This window comes from Nymphaea colorata, chromosome 2, assembly GCF_008831285.2.
Source record: "Nymphaea colorata isolate Beijing-Zhang1983 chromosome 2, ASM883128v2, whole genome shotgun sequence".
Lineage (NCBI taxonomy): Eukaryota > Viridiplantae > Streptophyta > Magnoliopsida > Nymphaeales > Nymphaeaceae > Nymphaea > Nymphaea colorata.
This window is the reverse complement of record NC_045139.1, coordinates 3,492,633-3,514,311: the sequence shown is the minus strand read 5'-3', so window position 1 is coordinate 3,514,311 and position 21,679 is coordinate 3,492,633. Positions and strand designations below refer to the sequence as shown.

General features: G+C 37.1%; 2 protein-coding genes and 1 long non-coding RNA gene across 7 annotated transcripts; 1 reads left to right on the top strand and 2 right to left on the bottom strand.

Annotated features, from left to right (window-relative positions):
* The first annotated feature begins 386 nt into the window (after positions 1–386).
* Positions 387–2,360, top strand: LOC126409859 (uncharacterized). Its single transcript, XR_007572699.1, has 2 exons — positions 387–470; positions 604–2,360. It is a non-coding gene; the product is annotated as an uncharacterized LOC126409859 (long non-coding RNA).
* Positions 2,284–6,435, bottom strand: LOC116249212 (uncharacterized). Of its 2 annotated transcripts, none has more exons than XM_031622414.2 (7): positions 5,927–6,429; positions 5,722–5,847; positions 4,851–5,009; positions 3,983–4,101; positions 3,548–3,739; positions 3,371–3,461; positions 2,284–2,524 (listed from the first exon to the last, which is right to left on the bottom strand). In XM_031622414.2, the coding sequence occupies exons 1-7, from the start codon at positions 6,185–6,187 to the stop codon at positions 2,444–2,446; spliced, it is 1,029 nt and encodes a 342-aa protein (XP_031478274.1). In that variant the 5' UTR covers positions 6,188–6,429; the 3' UTR covers positions 2,284–2,443. The 2 variants fall into 2 exon arrangements, with proteins under 2 accessions (XP_031478274.1, XP_031478275.1); XM_031622415.2 differs by lacking the exon at positions 2,284–2,524 and adding an exon at positions 2,536–2,787 and having other exon boundaries at positions 5,927–6,435.
* A 1,838-nt stretch (positions 6,436–8,273) lies between these two features.
* On the bottom strand, positions 8,274–16,973 carry LOC116247940 (uncharacterized). 4 transcript variants are annotated; one of them, XM_050076128.1, is made up of 8 exons: positions 15,436–16,973; positions 11,954–12,235; positions 11,739–11,864; positions 11,210–11,290; positions 11,026–11,088; positions 9,853–9,996; positions 9,656–9,767; positions 8,274–8,799 (listed from the first exon to the last, which is right to left on the bottom strand). In XM_050076128.1, the coding sequence occupies exons 1-5, from the start codon at positions 16,742–16,744 to the stop codon at positions 11,054–11,056; spliced, it is 1,833 nt and encodes a 610-aa protein (XP_049932085.1). In that variant the 5' UTR covers positions 16,745–16,973; the 3' UTR covers positions 8,274–8,799; positions 9,656–9,767; positions 9,853–9,996; positions 11,026–11,053. The 4 variants fall into 4 exon arrangements, with proteins under 4 accessions (XP_049932085.1, XP_049932086.1, XP_031476270.1 ...); XM_050076129.1 differs by having other exon boundaries at positions 9,853–9,979; XM_031620410.2 differs by having other exon boundaries at positions 9,853–9,943.
* Positions 16,974–21,679: the final 4,706 nt, after the last annotated feature.

Genomic DNA, 21,679 nt, shown 5'->3' with positions numbered 1-21,679 from the left:
ACAAACTCACATTCGATCTAATTCAGATTTGAATTTATATAAACATCTGATGGGATTGGGATTTAGTTTTGAATAAGCATCCTATATTTGATATCCTTATATTTTGACAGTTGGTTCCTTGACAAATTTGATTTAAAATTCGGATCTGGATTTGGATGCGACTTTAAAAATTGAATTCAGATACGACTTTTCTTCACTAATATTTGAATTTGAATTCGGATCCAATATGTGAAGATATAGAAAAAGAGATATGGTTAAGAATACAACCAGTATAAATATAAGCAATTCACATCCTTGGACAGTGGTCCCTTGGTGTTCTTGTTTGATTGGTTGCTGATGACAGATTAGGAAAGAGGAAGTAAACAGGGTTTAAGAGATGAGTCGTGCCACTTTCTATCATCTAGCTACATTGTGGCGAAGCAATGTTCACCTTGCCCTTCGGATTGGTGGTCGTTTATTTCCTGATGCAGGTTAGCTTTCCCTCTTCTCTCTCATTTTCTCACCTCTTCTTTTTGCATGTTTTTTTCTTGAACTTGGCCTTTTGTATACTTTGTTACACTTTGTCACCCACTTTTATAACGAATTCCCATTTCATTTTCACAGGTCAAATATTCGAAGAGCTTTACAGTCCCCAGTGGGAGTTCCTCGTCATGAAAGGAAGAAAATGAAACAAGAAACAGAGAAACGCGTCCTCACCATATTCCTTGTTGAGATGCTTTCGTAGAACAAATGGCATATGATGATCCATTGTCTTTCTAAAATAACACTCCAAGTGTCGAAGTTAAAGGATGATTTAGACTTCGATGTGGTTCCAAACATGAGAATCGCCAAGTCGATCATCAGGAAGTAACTGACATTTGAAGAAGGCCTAAGTCAGTTCTAAAGTGAGAGAGAATAAAAATGAAGTTTTACGAGATGAGAAGTCCTAGTCATAACCATATAGTTTTCAGATAGAGATTCATGATGGTTGGCTTCCCCCGCCAATTGGGATGGAGGAAAGCTAACACTTGTACTGTCTTCAATGGGGAATGGTAAGTGGGATGTCGTCTTTTCCGGTGGCCGACCCCTTTCTTTGCTTCTTCCTTTTTGTTTTTCTTCTTTCGACTGTCATTCGAACACCTTACTTGATAGGAGGGGTGGAGTCTGAAAATTTCAGACGCAATTCGCAAGTTCAAACTCCATCTCTATATTGAAAAGCATACCAAAATTATTTTATTTAAAAGGCTTTGGGTTTTTACCATCTAAGTTCTCATAAAATCTGAGTTTCTGTTTTTTATTCATGAAGGGACCATGTATAAATTAATGTCCAAAATAAGTGATCCCACCCATGTTTTTTACTCAATAAAATATCATAAACACATTCATCAACTTCAAATGTACAAAGCATAGTGCAGTTGGATGATTTCCTTCTAATGGCAGATAAAGCGAAAAGAAGCATGACTGCATCTTGCATGGCAGCGGCTCCATCTGCGTCTTTTTTCACTAGGACCCATTCTCGAGCTCACCATGCAACATAAGGCTGTAGCATACCTCGCCCATTATGTAGCCTGGTTATGCCTCCTATATAATTTCTGACACGCTTGAGAGACGCTTTATAATTTCTGATATGTCTTTCCCATTTGCATCAAGAAAAGGGAATTGTTGAACTATTAAATCGATCTCTATAAAGGATAAACAAAATGGCCATGTTCATTAACAAATTGGCCCTCCATGTGTAATTTCATCACTGGGGATGCACAGGATTTCGAGCTGCTCGGCTCCCTTATTTAAAAAACATTCTTTCTAGTTGAAAAAAAAAAAAAAAAAACAGATTCCTTGTTCTTGAGAAGTTGAGCTCGAACCAGGCAAGCTCAGATCATTTACACTCCTATAAGATCGTCTAAAGCGTGCATATGATATAGAGGCAGATCCAGGGAGGGCCAGTAGGTGGGTCCTTTAGTCAATGAGAACGAGAACAGTTTGCAACTGTTGTATGAATCTGCCCAAAAGATTGATACATATTCATGGAACACCCAAAAAACTGTTTTATGAATCTATCCCAATTTTTAAGACATATTTATGGAACAGCCTCTTAATAGCTGTTCAGCAACAATAACAGGATGTTAGTTATGATTCCATGTATCTGCCCCAATTTTTGAAGTAAATACATAGAACAGTAACAGTTGCCAAACAACCCCTTAAGGCTCAAGTGGACCTAAAGCTGGCCCAACTTGCTGATGAACACCCTTATCATGCTGTGCCACTAGGCACAGTGCTGAAATGGAGTTGGTCCTGTGCAAGGCAACAACGGAAAGAGGAGATCCTCAGATGTAGGTCCAGAATGCAGGTAATAAACAAGATTTTCGTTTTTTCTTTTTTTTCTACAGGTCAGACGCAAATAGTGGATGACACCCACTTTTTCAAATATGTGGAGCAAATCAAATTACTGTACTGGACAAGTCGATCATAGCGGTGGTATCTCCAATGGAACACCTGGTGTTGGTTCAAGTACCTGAGCACCAGGCAGCTCTCTTGATAAAAGTTCCTGTTGACAACCAGCGGGTTTTCATATTAAAATGAAAATGGAAACAAGATGTTAAGTGACATGAACATTATTGAGATGGCCTAAGAAGACATATCTCAAGTACAATTATCATTCCCTCATGATTGCAATGCTATAATATCCATCAAACATCCATTAATAGGCTTAATCTCTATGTCACAGGAATGCTCCAGTTAAACTCCCATTCGATGTGCCTCCATGTAGAAACAATGTTCGAAACTTAATGAAGATATCAGCGCCCGTACCTTCAGTCATATGAGTCTCTTTTATATAGCTTAATTTGGTAATTCAGAGTAACCAACAGTTCTCATTTCAATATAAGCTTATGGTAATATATTCAGGCAATAATAATAGTTGCAGTTCACTGACACAAGCACATTAACAGCGACAAAGATCAGCATAGTGTAATGGACTTCCCATTTTCTTCGATACACAATCTAAGATCAATTAAATCCCTATCAGATTCTGCCATGAAGGCACACCAAGAAGTGCTAAATTATTCACTGGACTTGAAGACAAGGAAAAGAGAAGAAAGATGCTTTGTCAAATTTGATGCCTGTGTGTTAGTTTTTCCAATTTCGTTTTGTTCTGAATATTCATTTAATCTGTAATCTTTATTATATTTTTTTAAATCTCCAAATTTCTTGTGAAGCCACTTTTTGGAAAATGATTTTTTTTTTCCAAAAACCTCCCCCAAAAATTGCCAACAGCTACACTAGGGACTGATACAAAGATGACAAAAAATCTCCAAGATGCTACTTTGATGCATCTTGTGCAAAAATGTTTCAACATACGTTCAATACTCCTTTCAGCAGACATAAATCTCACCTTAAACGAGTCGACTGTCCCTTCAGATCGCAAGATTGTAGAAAGAATGCCTTTGGCCTCAAGATCTCCATTATTCATTGGCACAACGAATCTGGAAGGCAATATGGTATGGGTCATAATCAAATCACAAAAGTAAATCTGCATTGAAGTTTCCTTATTGTAAAGAACAGATAGTACCTGGCACCAAGTAAGCATGCTAGCTTGACAGCATCCTCTTGTCCTGAAACCAGAGTGAATGCAGGAAGTAGTTGCTTTTTAACTGGTGTGATAACTATGTCAGCCTTATTATTTTGCAAGGATGACTCATCGTATACACAATGTGGCTCAACGTAAATGCTTAATTGTTTTTCTTGGGAAACAATAAAGTACCTGAAAGCATTTTAAAACCATCATTAAGATGAAGAATAAGGACTAACAAGGATGCATATATCAAGCAAGGAAAAAAATGACATACGGCTACTCATCTAAATAATTGTAAAACCATGTCAACTATTTGGTCTTAACAAGAGAACTAGTTTGACAGAATTTATTCTGCCACCAAGACCAACTATATAACATGGTTTTAGCATCAGCTAAATAGGCCATCAGTCTCTTTCAAAAATGCAAGTTTACCCATTCTCTGGACGCTGCCACGGAGGACCAAGTATAGGTCCTGCAGAAGCACGAACAGTGACTTTGGATCCATTCTTCCCTTCTATTTCAGAACTTTCTCCTGGCTCCAAATACGTGACCTGCATATCTTCAAAAAACAATTTAGAATTACATAAACATTTTAATATCTGGGACCTGTTTTTGGAACTGGATCTCTAAAAGAATTATCAAAACATTCAAGTGGACTAACAAATTGATTTATAAGATTGAGCGTTGACAGCACAAGCTTACCAATGATTCCATCGTCATAAATGTTCATCTTTGTTCCTATTAAACAGTTCACCAAGCAAAATGCAAATGACATTGACGAATGAGGAAAAGCATCAGAATGAGTTATTACAAAAGTGTTAAAAGTCATCCGTTTGAACGGTGTAATGTCAACAATCTCATTCTTATCTATATTGCTTGCACACACGAGTCACAAAGTTCAACAGAAATTAGATAATGGGTCTTCATCATTATGCTAGAGCAAATTCCAGTAGGTCGATCAAGAACAGCAGCTACAGCTTTGTTATGTGCAGGTAGTACAAGTCCATCCATTTAATAGTGCTGTTTTGACAAAATCTTAGAATGTCAAACAAATTACGATGGTGAAAGAACTGAACATGGTGATTCAGAGAATAATATGATGTTCACTGGAGCTCTGCAACCAACTTGCTCATAAACCATTTAATATCCAAAACTTACACATCTAAATATCTAATTTGTACATAATTACTTGAAGCAGCTTCCTGAAAGAATGATTTTGGAAGAATGACACTAAATTTTCTATAAATTACTGCCAAACTATTTTCTTGATGTGAGATACGAAACATCAAATTTCACTTACATTTTTGAACAACTCACTGAGGATTGGCTCTGCATTGGGGGTTGATACAACTTTTAAATCAGGAAGCATTCTTGATAGTGGCTTCAGAGTCCGCACATGGCAGTGATCATCAAGGCTTTGAGTGATTAGCAGGCAATCGGTATCTGATAGACTGTTCAGCTGCCACAATCAACAAAACAATTAAAAAACATGCTTGTCAACTTTCACACTTCACAGAGAAGCACAATTGATTCTGGTACCAAACATGAGATGATGACTGGTATGATACACTAATCTCTCAGTTTTAGTTCAACAGAATATCAGGAGCCTATCAAAACATCGGGGATAGGCAAAGATTTGTTGGCATCGTGTACTGACAGATTCTTGGTGTTATTCTAGTATTATGTACATCTGATCCCGTGTCTCCTTCAACTTATATGGAAGTTTGGCATCTTACAAAAATCCATGATAGGTTATTGAGTTATGTGAAATGCACTTGCAAGGCAATCCACAATACACAGAAAGAACCATGTAATTCTTTATCTGGATTTCTCTAAAATGTTACCTTACTGAAGTTAAGATAATCCATCTTACGGGAACAAACCAAGTTCGATATGAAGAAGACATCAATGGAGTGCATATCTCCCCCAAAGTTAGCCATTGATTGAGTACGCCATCCGTTAACTACTAATCCAATTTCACTATTCAGATAGGTACTACTAGCCAGCTAATAGATCAGCAGAAAAACAGTAGTGCCTCAATCATTTTCACAAGATCAGTTAATTCTCTCGAACTACTATAACATCAGGAAATATAAAGGATAGCCCATTAACTAAATTTAAAAGTATAGACACTCTGGAGCAAATTCCAAACGGGCGAGAAGATCAAGTACCTGAAAATTCTTCACAACTTTTTTGGCACCGTCGTATAACAAAGGAACCCCAAAATCCAAGTTGCCAACCAAGATTGGATCCACAAGAATGTTGAGGCCATCCACAACCAGCAACCAACTATTCCCCTGCTCCAATTTTCCCCAAATAAACAGTGAGTGAATTACCATAACTGTCAGATAAGGTCAAGAATACAAAAAAACATACCTCCAAATAGGTCAGTTTCATCGACCCCGAACTTCGGTTAGTCTCGCCGGAGGAGCTCGTCTCCGTGACAACCGCCTCTGGCTTCCGACCACCAGAAACTGAAAAACGCACCGATGTGCATGAGCTGAAGATGGGTGGCTTTCTTTGCCATGGAACAGAGCCTCTAGACTGAGAAGTGGAAGATGAACTGGGGAAAAGGAAGGTAGTCTTCCTGATTTTGGGGGCTGAGAGTGCGGAGTGGCAGAGAAATGCCATCGCCATCACTTGTTGCTAGTTACTTGGGTTCTCTAGTTCCCGCAGTCATTGGATTCTTTTTGCAGAGTCGAAATCCAAACTCGATATGTGTTTCCCGTAAATAGGTTACTGTTGCTCTCTCCTCATACGTTGTTCGAATTCGTCCAGATCGATCGGTGGTCAGAAGGAGAACACCTCGACAGCCATGGCAACAACGATTCGTGGTCTCCATGCAATTGGGTGCATTCGACTTGAGCGTAACTGATCCGAACTGAGATCCACCCCATTGACCCTCGAAGTTTTGGCTTCAATCAAGTGGATGGGCAGCGCTCGTCGGCCAGATTCACTTTGCAACTTAAATGAAGTCTAACGATTAAACATTCATGTAAGGGGTGTTTCATTATGTCAAGCCTTAGATCTGAGTCCGATCTTTGTTATAGATCTAAAATCTTTCATTTGAAAAGGATTCAGAGCATATATATAAACCTTGCACCTTGAAATCATCGAATCTCAAGCGAGGCCCTATCAAATTTTTTGTTATAATCAATTTTCTCATTTACGCCATAAAAGTATGATTAACGAATAGAGAGGTGGTTAAAGTCATAAGCGAATCTATCGGACATCTCGAGTATTTCATGTGCACAATCTCAAGTATTTCAGATCTACACTCAACAACCAACTATGCCATTCTCCCGCTCCAATTTTCCTTAAATAAAAGCATGAACAGCGATAGTTCTCCGCGAGAAAATGAAGAAACCCACCTACAAATAGGTCAGTTTCATCGATCCCGGACACCGGCTCATCTCGCTGCAGGAGCTCGTCTACAAGACAACTGCTTCTGCTTTATGGTCATCAGAAACTGGAAGTCTGAAATGGAGACCAGCCTGCCCAAGTGAACGCGGGAGGCTTTCTTTGGCGTGATTAACGATTTAGAAGTGGGAGAGGAACTGCAGAAGAGAAAGGTGGGGGGCATGATTTTGAGAGTTAAGAGTGAGGCGTTGAAGAGAAGAGCCATCGATCGACATCCTGAACGTGTTCCTCAAGAATGGGCTGTTTAATCTTGTCGTTTACTGTTGCTTTACGTTCTGGTACACCATAATTGATCAATCGGTTGTCAGGAGAGAACACCTCGTCATTGGACAGTGATGGGATACATTAGGAGAAAGCCATGGCTTTGCTCAATCTTGTTAACGTCCAGTTCAGGATCGTGCTGAATTCTATCTCGGACTAAGGCACGTTGTTCCTCAAGAAAATTGTTTCGTTTCGATTTTCCACTCATAGAAATAGAAATAACTGCATTTACATGAAGTTCAAATTTTTAGACGTTCTTAGACATTGTATGGTAAAGATTCTAGCAATTCAGAGGCTCATTCCGATTCAATTATTTATTTTGACTGCATCAATAAGGTCAGACTTTCTCAAAAGCCAGAACGACCTGAACTTATAATATTAAAGGGCATTTGTATATATGCGTCCTTTGAAAAAAAAAATATAAATCTTAGCCGGCTCATTTCATAATTCCTCCGGACCGCATGAATCTGTGCATAACATATTCCACTATCTGAATTGTAGACCTCCTGCCTTCCAAAGAGGCATGATCAGTCGACAGAAATTATAATTCAGGTAGTTCATATTTAATTTTTCCTCAAATTTTTTCGACAAAAATAAATGTAATTTTATCTTTCAGAATTTAAAAGCCAAATTCCGGAACTCTTACTTGGACGAGGCATGCAATAGACCAATTCAAGTGCTAGAATAGTATAGATTGTTGTACTAAAGATATTCAACACCTGTTTTTTATTATCCTCACCACAAGGTAACGCTATTCTTCTTATGCAATTTAAATCCAATTGCACCGACGGCGGGGAAGGTATGTGAAGTGTCAAGATGAAGACCCATCATCAAGTGCCAACCCCAACATTCACTTATCCCAGTTTTCTCGTAGTATTATTTCCACAATACCTTGTGGTCAAGACCCACACTCATCATAAAGAGAGCTTTGCCATCTTTAAAACTTGCTTAGCAAAAAGGTTCTAGTAAAAGACAACCATGTGGACAAAAATAAGTCGTAAAACAAATCAGTTGCATGACAACATAATAAGCATAAAACTAGTTTAGTAGAGCCAACAAAGAAATTCTGCTTACTTAAAAGACCGTGTCTACTTACAAGATGAAGGCAAGACTACTGGTTGACACAAATTCTTCTTCCATACATCCTAGCCTAATATATATCCCTCTAAAAACAGGAGACCTGTTTGTAAGATATTCAAATTCCAAACAGCAGTATTATTCAATTTCGAAACAAAGTTGTTCTGAAGGATCCTGTGCAATCCACATTCATTTCGGATTATCCATCCACAACCATGTGGATCTCCACAGCTGCTGGATATGAAGACATCCAAATTTGACCTTCTTAATGACGGGCAGTTGATCAGTATCTCCACTCCTTACAGTTTGCTGCTTCCAGATGTTAGGGCATTGCACTTAATGGTCCTGGCATGTCTAACCAATGAAGGGGTTCCGTCATCCCATACACTGCATCGGGCCTTCAAGCTTGAAGACCCAGTCGAAAAGGTTGTGCTGTGTTGTCCTTAGGTGTGGTTCAAGCACAAGCTCTAAATATCCAGATAGCAGATCATCTAGCAACACAGCACATAAGGAGGCATTATGAGCAGAGATGTAGTTAAAATAGAAAAAGAGCACCTAGACTAACTTGGATCATTGAACTGTTCTCAGAAGCATGACCAGAAAAATAATTGGAAACTACAGAAGTTGCAATTCTTGACACTCACCATCCTGCTTTAACAACAAATATCAGCAAATCATTGAAATAATAAGGTAAATCAAGCTGCTAACGAGATCTACCAATTCATTATTCAATTAAAGATGCTTTTATGGGCTTTCACAACTTCGTCAAATCACAAGGTTAATAACTGAAACACTAAAGGGTATATTGATACAAAAAAATATTACTGCGTTACAGACAAATTTTTATGATAATGAGATATGAAAATGCACAAATACACAACAGTTACTGTTTGCAAATGTGGAATACTTGGTCAGTCTTTATTCATTCTCTTTGCACTCCTTCTGTCTAAACAAATCAGATCTGTGGAGGTATGAAGAGGCCTACAAAGTATACGGATCTCCCTCACAGGAACTAGATTTTCAGATTGCCTCTATGCACCAACCAATGGAATTGGTCTCCCTAGTCCAAATCCTACTTCCGTGTGGAGCACGAGCCAATCCACAAATGCAATTTTCTCATAATGCATCATCCGATGGTGAAGTCCACAAGCATTTTCCCTTTCATAGAATCTGGATGTCAAGAATTGCTATGCCAAGACCCAAGGTTGCTATAGACTGTGTACGCAAATATCTAGCAACATCAATTACCAGTAGTCACATGAATATAGGATAATTAGGATCTGACCAATAGATTAATAATAAGTCTGTTTATAAAAAAGAAAAAGAAAAAGAAAATTAAGTATTTACCTTTTCTACGTTCCATGACAATCTTGAAGTCTAAAGCTGCAATTTTGCAGCATACAGACTTCAAATAGCAGTTGTAGAGATACGATGCTTGACCAAATAATACTAAACTCAGCTGCAGCAACAAACTGAAATAATTCAATACACAATAATCTGTCAATATATGGCAACATAGGGAAAGCAAAAGAAGGAACACTCACCCTGCCACGCCTAATCTTGAACTGAAGCCAACACAGTGGCTACTGGCTAGGAATTGAAATAGTCTCATGTAATGCTCCACTTGAAACTTTGCTGCAAATCAACATGGGAACCAGAGTTGTTTTTGCACTATGATGAAAATATGGCTCCAAAAAAAAAAAAAATCAATCAGCAAAAGTATTAAGCTATCAATCATTTTACAGCATCCATAACTTCTATAGTAGTATCCTTCATCCCCTTGGGGAACTGATCACTCGATCTCTTAAGAACAAGCACTAGATAAAAGACTTGGGAATTTAATACAAGCAACAAGAATGCCCTAATGATTATCACCAAGTAGAAGAGTGGAATTATAAATACTTCGTCCACATTTAAGATATAGTATACTGTCACCCAAAGCTAGATTGAGTCAGACTACACATCAACACCTTACCAATTTTAGAAGTGACCACGTTAAACAATTGTAACAAATTTCACCACAATAACTGAAAGACACAACGTTTAACCCAGATGAACAACAAACAACAGTAATATTACTTCTAGTTCTAACATGAGTTACATGATATTGACATGTAATCATTTTTACCAGAAGATCTATTCAACCTTTCATGTCAAATATTTAAAAATCATGTCAACCAAGGTAAGTTTTTCCATTGACTTTAGGTTCAGATCAGGACTTGTTCCCTGAACCAATCCCTTGACAAACCAATGCAGAAAAAATCATATGAATCGAATGCATAACAAAAGACTTTTTATTTTATTTGTCTTTTTTTGCCATTCCTGCTAACTGCAGGACCGACCAAATACTACTACTCCTCAAGTAATGAACCATGTAGCAGACAAAACATTCAAACAGCATTTATGGCAACTTTGAGAATATGCATCAAATACAGCAACCATAATAGATATTTGATTATATACCTAAGCAACAGGTCAGTGATTCCATAAAGGAAAAAGGTGTCAAGAGATTTCCTGAAATGTGCCTTACAATGAAAGAGAAATTATAGATTTTTCATCACAGAAATGTTAATTATGACACTGTTTCTTGCCAATAGAAATTTTTGAACCAAATAGTTGTGCGTAGTGGTAAAAGAATTTCATCTATTAGCTAGGAAATCAAGGCCGTATTAATGATACCAGAATTAACATTTCCAGCTTACAGAAGCGTAATTTACCTTACCACCACAGGCAAATTAAAGTGCATCAGCTCCAAGGAACAGAATAAGCAAAAATATGCTCTGCAGATTTAAAACAACCAACCAAATAACATAAGATAATAGGTAACCAATATGTCATAAAACGAAAAAATAAAATTCTTCCTCAGAGGTAACTGCTCTCCACCATAAGTTCAGTACAAACCTTGTCCAAGAACAAATAATGAATTTCCAGCAAAGGGGACAATTTCCTGGATCTTTTCACTTGAGAAGATTGCTTGACATGCTGGCATAAAGACAAACATTTATAACAAATAAGAAAGCAGAAAATTATATATTAGAACCTCAAATAACAAAACAATTTGTCTGATTGATCCATATTCTAACAGAACTGCTTGAACATATTTCTGGCTTTACATAAATCTTGCCAGTGTTTTCATTCAAACCATTGTCCAATAATAAGAAAGAATGAAGCTGTTTATATCGAATTCATAGATCCAGTTCAAGTAAATAAACAATGTACATAGAGTAATCTAAATTTGTAATACCTGCTCCTATGTATGCATGTGACTGAAGTTCTATGCAAGCTAGTAAAATGCTTTTAATATGCCAATAATATGAACAGTTTAACCAGGTATGTCTATTACTGATCAGAAACAGTAGATTCTGTTTAATCATGACATCTAAGTCTACACTTGCATGAATTTAAGATCCAGGTTCTGAAATGTCCAAACCTGACAAATGCAATGATTTGTCACTCCATTGTGCATTCTCAATCTTATCAGCAGGAACACTTATATCAGGTAAGTTCATCAGATACACTGAATGAAATCCGTCTGCTACCCAAATTGTTGATGTCTCTGCAAGTTATGATAATGTCAAGATGGATCTGTGGAACTTGTAATAAAAGAGAAATAAATAAATAGACAAGTAAAAGAAAGCTATCTACTTGGTGCATCATGAATGACTCCTAGCATCTGAACTTTTACAGGACAACTTAAAGGAGTTGTGCACATGTTTCTCAAAGCAACGGATGCTCGTCCAGATGATGAGCCTTGAGTGGTACGGGAAAGACACAACAAGTGGATAATGCCAGCTGAATCCAAAACTAAAAATATTCTCTGGGACAAGGAATGGATTGCAACTGCTTTACAGTTGGAATTTTTGAAGGCTGCAAAAAATGCGCCAAATCCACATGAGTCCTGTCTCAACTTGATTGTCCGAAATTGAACTGCAGACAAAAAATGATCAATAAGAAGATTTTTAGATTAAATGGTAAAGTCTCCATAATACAAAGTATAAGATCATGGATCAACAGGATCTAATTCGAGATAAAATCATGAAGCACACATATGGTTCCTTTTCATTTTTTCCAGAATCTGCTGAAGTATCTATCTAGCACAACTTGATCATGTGAGATAACTATTTCATCTTTAACATTTTACAAACCTCATGTTTTGAAAAATATAAAGGAAAACATGTGATATCCAAAATAAGGAAATAAAGATGAAACAAAAGTTTGAAAATAGATATATAAATGTTATTCAGACAGACATTCCAACTAGATGCTCAACTGCATGAACCGTCATGTTCACATTTTGATTGTAAAATTATGATGCAAAATAACTGCAAAAGCAGGTCTGCATCCCAAGCTTTACTTCATAATGCGTCACAAAGTAAACAGGTTGCTCAAGCCCTTGATTTAGGAAATTGACTATTAACACGCACAGGTGCCTATTGCCCAGCTCCAGAAAAGAGGTCTCCCTGCACATGTTGTTCAATCATGAGATTCTTCTCGACAACCTACTCATTGAAAGAAACTTCACAATTCTTAACTAGCACAAAGATCTTCCAGCTTCACATCTAACCTATCCCTTATTTCAGGTGTTACCAAGTTTAGGAGGCAGAACGGCCAATAATGGACATTGCTATCTTCCACACTAAATCAATTTCACACCATTATTAACAGAAATGTCTTCCATCTACAACAAGCATGGAGATGCTCCTCCTGCTAGTGAAAGGCAATTCAAACTTCAATCCAAGAATTTCTTTAGCAGCATACGCTCAATCTGCATGTTCATCTTTCATCAGTCTCAAATGAAGCTCCCATCAACCTTGATGTCTTAATTTTAAGCAAAAGTATTACTTCTGGTTTAACACGAAACGTTATGCTGTTTAAAGAAAGGTGGCAGATAGGCATCTGATGACACTTGTAAATTCTTCCTCGACAATATCTCAGCAAGAAGTCACATTACTGTATTTACATAAATAAAACATATAGTAGAATCTCATCATATAGTAGAAAAAGTTCCTTTTAATGAACCATTTAGCAAAATAGCATACCATGTTTACATGGTTTTTTCCGGTTATTGAATTTCTCATCAACCAATGACTTCATAGAAGCCGACATCTTTACTGTAGCAGACTCTGCATTTAGAGCCCCTATTTGCATTTCACATCCATGTCATTGCTCATGATTTATAGTTTGCTCCCTAGATATGCCAACAGTTAGGGTGGTAGATAAGGATAAAACTAGCAAGCATGATTTCTGCAAGGTCATGCTCTTTTGTTGGCTGAAATGTTCAACTGAAATGATGTCAACCAAAGTGTGGATCCTATCTATAAACATGAAGCCATGTTATTCGTCTCAGTGACTAACTTATCAGATTGTTGGTTGATATGCAGGCATCAAATCAAATACGTAGACTATTTTTTGTTGAACAGAGCTGCCTGACTTGGATATAGCCTTGTCAACTAGTAGAGAGATCCATCAATGAAGAGTGCCTAGGATAACACTATTGCATCAACACAGAAAGACCACCTGAACACTTGCATCAACAAAGCTCGGTTCAGATAATACTGTTTTGAACTTTGAAGTTGCAGCTGGTAGCAGAATATTGATGCTCCTATAGTCACCTTCCTACTTGAATAATCCAATAGCTGACTACACCCCTTGCATCTAACAATCACAATAACAGATAAAGCTTCCAGAAGTCCCCAAGCTTTCTCACAAGAGAAGCCAACTAGTGGCAATGCCAAAAGAAACTCCCATCGAAACCATAGAGATACACTATAGTGAACCATCTGCCCTCTTGTCTTATCAAGAATGCAGCACAAAATTCCAAATTTTTTCCTTATATCCAGTGGCTTACAACTATAAACAAAAAGAATTGTGAAGCAAACACTTTTAGATCCATCACCTGAATGAGTTTTGCAAAAGAGCACTTACTGCAGAAATGGGAAAGACAGATTATAAAAGGCTGGCCATATTAGAGTTCCAGTTCAACACGTGTTGCAAAGCTACCAGAAAAAATTAGTTCAATTTTAATCAAATATTTGCCTGCATTTGCCAGAACATATGATAGGCTCTACCAGAAGTTGACATTGCTGGTCATTTTCAGTTAGTCATTGATCAACTTTAATCAAATACTCATCTGAATTTGCATGAGAATAGGAGAGGTTCTACCACCAGTTGATATTAGTGGTTTGTTTCAGCTTAGTCATTGATAATCCTGGTTTCCATAAGGCAACAACCACACTGTAGGCTGTAATACCAGTTGACAACAATGGCGTTCTTTCAGCTTAGGCATTGAAATTCAGGTCTGTATAAGGCAATCAGTGATTATGCCACAGGAATCATAATCCAAGGTCTTCAATGTGAGAAAGAAGTTTATCAAGTCAAAGAGTCTTGTAGACTCATAGTGAGCAGTCGGATGCCAGCATGTGATAATCTGTTTGCTTCCCATGATTTTCCTCATCTCGAAGCATGCACTTTCCATTGTTTTTTAGTTAAATCGATTCCAGCGCGATGCTTTGACAATGTAGAAAGTATTTAAACTAAATTCGCTGTCAAAAAACTTTTGTTAACGATTTAATGTCAGTGACATATTATATATATATATATATATATATATATATATATATATATAGAGAGAGAGAGAGAGAGAGAGATTTGACGTAGGCATCCTGATACTCTTATTTTTTGTTAGCTTCGATACATGCTCGCTAAGGATTGAAATCCAGTTCCTCTATCATCTATGCAGCATTTAGTCTCAAGTGCCTGCTCCATTGTCACTTTCTTATCATCAACCAACATACATATATGTCCCAAGAGGAGCAAGTAACCAAATACATTTCCATAAGCTATTTTTGTTTGTCGTAAGAGTTCGGAATGATCAATTTTTACGAAAAAAAAAGAAGAAGCCAGGTTTACCTAACCAAAATAACAAAACATTAAGACGCTGGCTTCAGCCACAGAAATTCTTTATTCCAACAAGTAGGACCATCAAATAAGAGGCAAAGAATTAGAAAGGCAAACAAAACAATAATGCAACTACAGCAAATGCAATAGTTCAAATAATTGAATATCAGAATAAGAGGCGTCTGATTTGCCGTTTAGAGCGTAAACCACTTGGAACAATTCCAACTTACCCATGTTATTATTTGCCTCAGACTTCACATGTATCATCTCCCTTACATCAACTGAAGGCATTCCTAATGCCTGCGATGTGCGTCGCGGAAGCTGTCCACTCATATCCTTAGTATCAGCTATCGTACGTTTACTAGACGGTTTTTCAATCTCATTTTCATCCACTGAATTCGAATGACCACGGTGAACAAGCTCATTTGACTTCAGTTGACTGCCATTTTCATGCAAAACCAAAGAGCCAAAAGACAATTTGACGCTGCTTGTGTCCATCTGCCTTATTATTCCATTTCGGGAAAACTTTCCAAAGCACAAACCACCATTTTCAAAGTTGGAGAAATCGTTTGTCTCAGAATGGAGTTTGCACTGTTCTCCCTTACGATTGGAGCCGTTTTCGTGTATGCCACCATTCCCATGAACTTCAATACCAATTCCATGGTCGCTCTTCGAAAAACTGCCCTTTTTAATGTTATTCCCGAGATCCACCTGAATAGAATCATCACCACCTTCAACCTCCACAACTGCCTCATCGATTTTTTCGCAATTCCCTTGACAACTATCAGACCTCAAATTGGTACAACATTCATTTTTCACTTCTTTTCTCTTACCTTTCACAAGACCTTTCAACGGGAAAACCCTAACCCCATTGTCCTCTCCCAAAATCAGATGCCCCATGAAAACCCGCATTGTATAAATCGGCAAAACGCAGTCAATAACCGCACACTTCACCAAATCTACAACGAAAGCCGCTTCTCCATCACCATCCTTAGCCCCCACATCCCCTACCCTCGCGCCCATCACCCAGATCTTCTTGTCGGACAACGAGTGCAACGCGAAGACATTGACTGATCCCGCGATCCTCACGGAAAACCCATGAGCAAGATCGAGAGCCACCCCAGGATCCCCGTTCTTTGCAACCGGTCCCTCCCCATCCTTGCGCTTCAATCTGAGGCCCGCGCGTACGAAGACTCCGTCCGCCTTCCGGAGGACCCACGCTCTGATAATCGTCCTCAGACCGCCCACCTTCTCCGGCATCACAGCGAGGAAGAGCACTCTGCCACCATCATCTCCCCTGGCGCCGCCCGATCGGTCCTCGAGCCGGAGGAACGAAGCGGAGGAACAGCGTGGCGGAATGGAAATAGGGTTACGGAAGGAGGGGAAAGGGGAGGGAGAGGGGAAAGGGGAAGGTGGGTAGAGGAGAATTGAGGAGTCTGAGTGCATGAGAGCAAGAGAGCGAGAGCTGGGTTCGAATAGAATGGAAGAAACCACCAGAGAAGGGTGGGTTCCCGGAAGATTGAGCTTGCAAGCCTGCATAACATCATCTGCTGCTTCCTCTCATCCTATTCACCGACATCCTCGCACACCCACCATGACCGCTGGTCATGACCACCCACCACCACCTTCTCCTCCTCCCTCTTCTGCGGCTGCTGCAGCAATGACAGTATGGTGCTGATCCGGAAGACTCAGGGGACGCAGGGAAGACGGATCATGGTTTTTGGTTTTGAAGAAAGCTGCAGTTTCGCTATGTTTGTCAATGGGGTCGTCCCTCATTTTGTTGAATTGAATTGATTTTATTTTTATTAATTGCTCATATGAATATCGCCAAGATTGGGACCTATTTATGATTGCCAAATTGAAGATGTTTGAATTTTAATTTTTTTTTTTAAAGAAAAAAAATTTCAAGACTGCGTATGTGTTTGGTGTGCACGGCGCTGCTGACCTAACCCGGTAAGAGTCTATGCAAATTCAAGTTGTCTTTGGAAAAAAAAAAAAAGATGAGAAAAATTATTCCGTTGGGACAAATTTCAGGGAAAACACATGAGAAAAATTGTTTAGTTGTGGCAAATTTCAGGGAAAACTCGTTTCCCAATTGATTTCTCATCTCTCTAAGTTTAGTTGTGCTTTTAACCGCGCTTCAATTTGTGTATTAATATTCCTTTTCACAATACAAAAACTTGAAGCTTAGTGAATTTACCAATCGTTATATAAAAAATTGATCAGAGGTTTTGCTTAATACAATATGCAAATTGGGTCTTAATTGGTATCTTAAATGGTTAGGCCGTGTCAAAGGTGTATATTTTACTTACAAAAAATTATATAATATTTTTGGTCAATAAGAATATGCACGTTATGAACATTATTTGAAGCCCATTCTTTTGTGGGCAAGAAATGCAAATTGTTTATTCGTAAAGGTTTTCTAATTGGCTGCTGCATTGTATTTAGCTGATCAGTTTGGCTTTAAAATTGAATCTTTTGTTAAAATTAGAATATTGTTTTTGAATTTTTAACTGAGAATTAATCTCGAACATCAAGCCTTACTTCAGAGCCTTCTTTCTATACGTTCCTTGCTTATGACAGCATCAGTACACATATAATTTTCTTGGGCTCTCAAGAGTATGATATCAAACATTATATTGATATTTAAAGTGATATTGAGCTCTAACATTGTAAAATAGAGATTTTAGAACGTTTCTTATTTAATGCTTGCAAAAATTCCACTTCGTTTTATTTGTTAGGTTCCAGATATTAGCTTTGAGTGGCTTTTTTTTTATATTTTATATATATATTTTTAAAATTGTGCATCCGGATTGTTTCCGGAGCCCAAAAATGTTTTTTTTTTTTTACTTTTTATTTTCTTTTTCACAAGTTTTTTTTGGCATCCAATCAGAGTTTAAACTAAATGTTGCAATGTCAACTGAAATTTCTTACTGACATAAAAATAGAAACCAATATAACAAATGTAATTTATCATTTAACGTCTCACAATAATTTGTGCACAAAAAGTTAAACTAACAAGTTTCTCTTTCACCTTCAAAGTCATCTATGAACACCAAATTTCACCCCATCAACCAAGAAACTATGACTTGAACTTAAAAAATTCAAGTGAAATATTTCAAAAAAGTTAGCAAGGGTGTTATCCAATATTCTGGCAATAAGTATTTTCTTCATATTATGTGAGCGTGGCTCTTATTAAATATTTGACCAGCAAACATGGTCAATATGTGCGTTAATGATACCACTACAATGCATCAAAACATAAAACAAAACAATGATATTAGAACGAGTTTCATTCCAGAGGAAATTGCTTATTATAATTTAAAAGAAAAATAAAGGTAAATTTCATTTTTTATCTTACTTTTTATTATACTTTAAACTAGAGATGTCAATGGATTAGATTCAAATCAAATATACTTTTAATAAAAAATCTACTTTTTAGAAGATTTACATATTTAGATTCTCATATCAGCAAAGAAGAGTCATATCTGAATTTAAATTTAATATTAAAATTTAAATCCTAATTTTGACTAGAATCTGCCAATTTTCAAAATCTAAGGGCATTGGATATAGGATATTTGCTCAAAGTTAAATCTTAAATATGATCGGATCTAATTCCTTAATCGGATATTCCCAAAATTTTTGTGCAGAGAGCTACTTCATAGATTAAACTATCGTCACCAATATTATTCCTAGTTTTTTTTGCCATTTTTTTCAAGTATTAACCAAGATGGATTTTTTTTATCCTGAAAAAGAGGAATTCAAAAAATGCAAATAATAAAAAAAATAAAAATTTCGAGTAACTTGTTCATTATGAAACAAATGGTTTTGGAACTTTGGTCCAAATTTAAATAAGTTTTAATCAACGTTATGTTCTCTCCTTCAAATTTTGTATGCTTTCACATGCACCTTAAAATCGTTTATATATCATTTTTAACAAGTAATTATTGGTTGAGCAGGAGGAGTATTCATCCTACCACCCAACAAAAGAGCCAAATCTCTCACTCTTCACCTCACCTTCAAAGACTACTACGTTTGTTTTTGGAGTCTTATCCAATGCTTCAACTTATATGTCGGTGCATGCATTACTTTTACAGCACAAATAGTTGACATTCTGAGAACTCGAAATAGAGACTGGCCACCTGCCAACTCTTGCAGTGCACCAACCCCTCTCTAGGATTCCAAAAAATGATTGCTAAAAACTAACATATCCACTTGCACAATAATACAAGTATCAAAATTTTCGCTAGTCTTGCATCGGCTGAGGAGAAGAGATATTGAGTTTCTTTAGCACTATTTACTTTGAACCCAGGTATGCAGGGGAAAAGGGAGAGGGGCTTCGCCTCTTGGGGGTGTCTCCCTCCCTTACCTCTACACAAGGGGGCCATGGCTCGGCTGAGCGCAAGAAAAAAAAATTATATTAAAAAAATCAAATTTTTTTAGTTTGGTCTGACCGGTTGCTCCTCTTGGCCCGACCCGTGGACCGTTTGGCCCGCTCCTCAAAAAAATCCTGGCTTCGCTCCTGCCTCTATAGTTAATGATGTAGTATATGTAGGTATTCCCCATTCTTATGTGTGCATCTATAGCCAATAAGTAGTAAGCAGTAAAATTTAATACAAATTTTTATGGTAGTTTGGATCGTGAAGGTTATCTATCAAAACTACATTTATTCACAAGGAAATAAAACGATAAAGTGAAATGTAGATTATCAGTTACATGTAGATCACGGTCTTAAGCTTTATTTGTTAAAAAATGTTAAAGTTGGTGTGGAATCTCAGTCGTAGATACTTGAATGGAGATGTAATGCATCGTTACTGGTGATTGATCTGTGTACGTATGCCAAAAGTAATTTGTAATAGCAAAAAGAAAATATTTTTTTCATATATATTGGAATAAAAGAGGTAGATTGCAGCAAATTAGATGTTAGATGATCCTAATTGTCTAAACTGTAAGCTTCATTGGCGTAATGGTGGTGGAAAATCCAATTACGAGAATAATAATCAGACGGTTTACGAGAGAGACGTGAAGGGCGAGCAGTAAGACGCGTTAATTCATTATGAGTTTATATAAACTGCGCCGTTTAAATCAAATCAACAAGGAAAATAATTTTTTCACATTAATATAACTTGTGATTTTACACAAACTTCTTGTTTAAATCAAACCAACAAGGAAAATCAAAATTTCACATTAATATAAATCATAGTTGGTAAACCCATGACTCGGACTCGGATCGGTTAACGACTGGGTCACCCGGTAAGAGAGTTGGCTCAACAACACTTTGCTTGATCGAGATCATAAGTTTTTGTAGTGCATTTTTTTCTACAAGTAGATGAAGAAGATAAGTAAATCAACTAGACCTGAATAAGATGTAACATACGTGTTTGCATATATTTAGTAAAATTTGTTACATTTTACAATTGAAAAATTAATAAACTTAAGTATCCAACAATGCACAATAAAAAAAAATATGCAGTTAGTCGGGGATGGAGCTAGAAATTTATCATGAGGGAGGCCGAATTATTGTTTCAAAATTTGTAATTTTTTTTTCTGGGGCGGCCAAGGCCCCTACAGGTGATGATCCTAGCTCGCTCGGAAGGCCCTGATTCGTGACCCAGTAAATGGAGATCCGAGCCGACTCTGACAACTTGGGAGTTGGATTGGTGAGTTTGCCAACTACTATATAAACTAATCTTATTTCTTACCCACTTTGAGTTATTTTCTACCAAGCAGAGGCATTGCAACTTATATATGCTTTAGCTTACTTATGCAAACTAAGAAAACTCATGGGTGTGTTTGATAGCCTTGGATATGAGATCCTGTTCTGACATCTAAATTTTCTTGAACCCATTTTAAATATGCAGTAGATCTAAGCATTGTGGATTTAAAATCCATAGTAAATAGACTATGAGTTGGCCCCAAAAATGGGTACTTAGCTAGCATCCAATTTTCCCTGTCGGCTAAGCAACAAAGTCTCTCAGCTCCGGCCAGGCTTTCCAAATACAATGTTGATCATCCTTAGTAATTTTATTTTTTTTATACTTTTAATATTTCTTCAGTTTCCAATAGCCTTGAAATGAAGGGCATGCTTCTATATATCCAATTTTGAATATATATATATATATATATATATATATATATATATATATATATATATATATATATATATATATATATATATATATATATCATTAATTTATATTTTATGAGATTCTGTGAAATGATATAACAAGAATTGCAGCAGGCTACCAAGTCGACCTGACCATGACATGTTTCAATCATGGAGGAAATTTCACGAGTTTATCATTACAAAAGAATGTGGGACACAAAGGCTTCACCATTATTTTGTTTGGTGATACCAAGAAAAGTCACAACAAAAACATGAAGTTTGGTAATTTTTCTGACAAAATGTTACCAAATCCTTATCCTGGGAAACTTTTCCCACACATCTTTCCGTACAATGAAGCAGTTTCTTCT